Here is a 4312-nt window from a genome sequence, read left to right on the forward strand (position 1 = left end):
CTTATATTCCCGCCCCCAGGATCAAGAACAGGAAATTTGTTGCATGAGGTGTTCAGGAAAGGCTATTCTCAAACAGAATCATAGAAAACACAATTGCTGTGAGATTTGGCTGCACTTTACTGCTCATAGCCTAAGGCCATGAAGATGCCAATAAAGGCTGGAGCTCAAGAACACGAACCCAGATCCAAGGCTTCCTCTCTGGCACCCAGCCATGAAGCTCCTTTTTCCTATCTTTGCCAGCCTCATGCTACAGTACCAAGTGAACACAGGTAATGTGAAATCCTAGGTTTAAGAGGGAGCGGTTTGAGGAAGGAGGGATTTGGCTGTCCATAATAATGGGAACCCAAAGAGAAGCTAAAAAATGAGATGCCCAAGATATGGCTGAAAAGTTTATGTATTGCATCAGTCATACACCATCCCCCACATATCCCCATAGGCTCCAATCCCAGACTGTGTCTGATGGGTAAACACAGGAAGCTACAGAGAAAGTAGGGTGTTGTTTGTGTACTCAGAAATTATCCAGCATATAAAACTGCCTTCCTGCCCTCTAATAGTTGTCATCTGGGACTCATGCCAAGTCTACCTCATTTTTGCTCTTTTTCTAATTTAAATCATCTCTTGAAGTAAAGGTTCCTATCAGTTTGTACCTTGGTATAATAAGGAGGAAGTCCTTAACCTTACACTCAGAAAATCTCCTCTGAGGATCCAGTAAACAGGTCTATGTTCTCCATCTCAAATTTTTCAGATTTTTATAGAATTTCATTCCTCCTCTCAGCTTTGTTTTATTAGAAATCCCCAAATTACCCACAGGAGCATCTAGGAACACATCATGGCAAAAAGCTGAATCAGAGCATTGGTCACTGTTTTTTGAAAAGAAGATAGAAACATTGAGACTTGTTTCAATATACAAGAATCATCCAGATATTAAATTGGCAATGGGTTTAGGAAGGGAAAGAAAAAGAGTCAAAGATGTTTCTATTTTTTTTTTTTTTATCTTGGGACCTTAAGAGAAGGGCTATAATATAAGCCAGTATGGCTGTGTCATCTTGGGTAAAGTCAAACTTGAGCCTCAAATTCCACATAAGATAGTAGGGTTAATCAGTGTAGCTGCTTAAAATACAAGAATTTTACAGTGTTGTCTTCGGTGAGAAACAATATTGAAATGTATGTGAACATTAGGTGCTACATAAATCTCTTGTGCTTTATAGAAAATCAGTTGAATTGTTGAGTGAGGGAGAAGCTTCTTGATTTGGAAAAGAGAAATAAATGGAACAATGGGATGGAAAAATCATCCAGCAGATGAAGATGAGTCATGTACTACTCTAAGCAGGGAATTCAGAGATATAGATAACAATGTGGGGGTTATCTTCATAGAGATGAGGTTAAGGCTATGATAATAAATAAGACCTCTGAGGGACATAGTGTCCAGAGAGGCTGAAAATGATAGAACACCATGCCCCAGGAACCACAGGTCAAGCGATTGTCAAGGAGAGTGAGGTCATGGAACAGTGAGTTTGGCAAGAGCCCAAAACTTCTGAAAGTCCATTGATTCTCTTTTGAAATTCTTTCTTGAATTAGTTTTATGATAGATTTTACTCTTGTTGGTATTTCCTAGGATCATGGGGAGATATAGTGATATTCTACAAGTGTCTACGATTAGAGGTCTAAAATCTTACCCTGAAGCAAATAATTGCATTCCCTTTTCTTCTTTAGATGTTTCAAGTTATTCAATGAAGGGAGACTAGAGATTTATTTTGGATTTCAGAGGTGTACAAAGACTCTCTTGGCCTGCCAGTTGCCTCCACCAACATCCCTAAACACTGTACTTAAAATTTAGCATTAACAACTCCCTCTGCCTCTATCCCTCTTGTTCCAGCAATTTTAACATCATATCTAGTTATTAACCTTAGCACTTTGGTTTTCTCTTTTCTTTGTGCAGAATACTTTGGCTTGGGAAGATGTGTAATGGGTTTTGGGAGATGCAAAGACCACTGTGCCAGGGATGAAAAAGAGGTAGATAAATGCAAAAAGAAAAAATGTTGTATTGGACCAAAAGTGGTTCAATTGATTAAAAAGCTTCATACAAAATGAAATGCTCCACACACTTGAAGAGGACTCTCAGGTAGTGCCAAAAATTACCAAGAATTTTAGTGTTGTGATGCAAACAAAAAACCATATTTTAGCTCTTCTGCCCAAATTCAAAAGTGTCAACACTTTTGCTAACATCAACACCAGCGTCATCCCAAATGTCACCACCGTGAAGTCTGTCACCACCAACCCCATGATTGCAGGAAAGATAATACACACTGCTACTTCTACCAAGAGTGACACCAAAAAAAGAAGAGATTCAGCCACTGACTCCCCACCACCAGCACCACCACCATAGACACTGCCGACAACATGACTGTAGCTGGAAGAAGCAGATGAGCAGGGATGTGGGTCTTTCCTTTAAAACACCAAGTTCCTCTTTATCTTTGCTGTCTATAAACTGAGACATAGAACTGTTTCCTTTATCATCATTCAATAAACACTGTTTAAGCACCCACAGTTTACATAATGTTATCATTCTCTCAGGAGCCTCACAGAGGAGATAGAGCTAGAAAGAGATAGAATTTTAGTTTACGTACCCAGGAGAAAGCAAGCACCAGGAATGCTGACTACAACATTGAATTTGGCCCAAGGATGGCCCAAAATAAGCCTCTGTAATGAAGATTTATGGTTCTCATATTATGTGCTTTTCTTGGGGCAACAGGAATGAAAACAGCAGACATACTTTCTTTTTTCATAGCTTTTTCCCACAGAAAGAACCATATGCAAAATAGAATGTGGGGAGAGCAAGTCTACCTTCTCCACAGAAGAACATAACCTAAATTCATGAGCCCACTTAAGATAAAAATATGGGGGAATGAGAGGAGGGAAGAGGGGAAAGGAGAAGATATATGACTTCTATCTCTGAGCCAAGGCATTTTCAACATGATTCCCAGTGAGACAACAGGAAATAGGTAGAGCGGTGCTTCCAATAGATACAGGATACAGACCACAGATGCAAATCATGTAGGTAACTTTTAATTTTCTAGTAGCCACATTAAAAAATGTAAAAATAGGGTCTGAAAAGCTAAAAAGCATTTAAAAATGCTTTAAAAAAGTATTGCCCCACCAGACACAGCCCTGCCCACCAGAAACACAATATCCAGCTGCACCCACCAGAACACAGGCACAAGTCTCCTCAACCAGGAGGCCTACACAAGCCAACCTTACCCACTGGGGGCAGGCACCAAAAACAATGGGAACGACAAACCCACTGCCTGTGAAAAGGAGACCCCAAACACAGTATGTTAAGCAAAATAAGAAGACAGAGAAGTATACAAAAGATGAAGGACCAAGATAAAAACCCACCAGACCAAACAAATGAAGAGGAAATAGACAGTCTACCTGAAAAATTCAGAGTAACGACAGTAAAGATGATCTAAAATCTTGCAAATAGAATGGAGAAAATACAAGAGATGTTTAACAAGGACCTAGAAGAACAAAAGAGCAAACAAACGATGATGAACAACACAATAAATGAAATTAAAAATTCTCTAGAAGGAATCAATAACAGAATAACTGAGGCAGAAGAACAGTTAAGTGACCTAGAAGACAAAAGAGTGGAAATAACTACCACAGAGCAGAATAAAGAAAAAAGAATGAAAAGAATTGAGGACAGTCTCAGAGACCTCTGCGACAACATTAAATACACCAACATTCAAATTATAGGGGTCCAAGAGGAAGAGAAAAAGAAACGGTTTGAGAAAATATTTGAAAAGATTATACTTGAAAATTTCCCTAACATGGGAAAGTCCCTAACATGACTATTCCCTAAATAGTCAATCAAGTGCAGGAAATGCAGAGAGCCCCATACAAGATAAATCCAAGGAGAAACACGCCAAGACACATATTAATCAAACTATCAAAAATTAAATACAAAGAAAAATATTAAAAACAGCAAGGGAAAAACAACAAATAACATACAAAGTAATCCCCATAAGGTTAACAGCTGATCTTTCAGCAGAAACTCTGCAAGCCAGAAGGGAGTGGCAGGACATATTTAAAGTGATGCTTTCACTTTTATAGGAAAAACTTACAACCAAGATTACTCTACCCAGCAAGGATCTCATTCAGATTCGATGGAGAAATTAAAACCATTACAGACAAGAAAAAGCTAAGAGAATTCAGCACCACCAAACCAGCTTTACAACAAATGCTAAAGGAACTTCTCTAGGCAGGAAACACAAGAGAAGAAAAAGACCTACAATGTCAAACCCAAAACAAT

The 4312-nt window shown here is 38.8% G+C and overlaps 1 protein-coding gene across 1 annotated transcript; it reads left to right on the plus strand.

The window, feature by feature from the left end:
- Positions 1-211: 211 nt before the first annotated feature.
- On the plus strand, positions 212-2427 carry DEFB129 (defensin beta 129). The gene is given in 4 exon segments (XM_027078058.1): positions 212-269; positions 1940-2070; positions 2072-2366; positions 2369-2427. Coding segments are annotated over 4 exon segments (543 nt in total).
- The last annotated feature ends 1885 nt before the right edge of the window (positions 2428-4312 follow it).

The sequence above is a fragment of the Aethalodelphis obliquidens genome, unplaced genomic scaffold (assembly GCF_003676395.1).
Source record: "Aethalodelphis obliquidens isolate GAN/ISIS:26980383/991018 unplaced genomic scaffold, ASM367639v1 scaffold42, whole genome shotgun sequence".
Taxonomy (NCBI): Eukaryota; Metazoa; Chordata; class Mammalia; order Artiodactyla; family Delphinidae; genus Aethalodelphis; species Aethalodelphis obliquidens.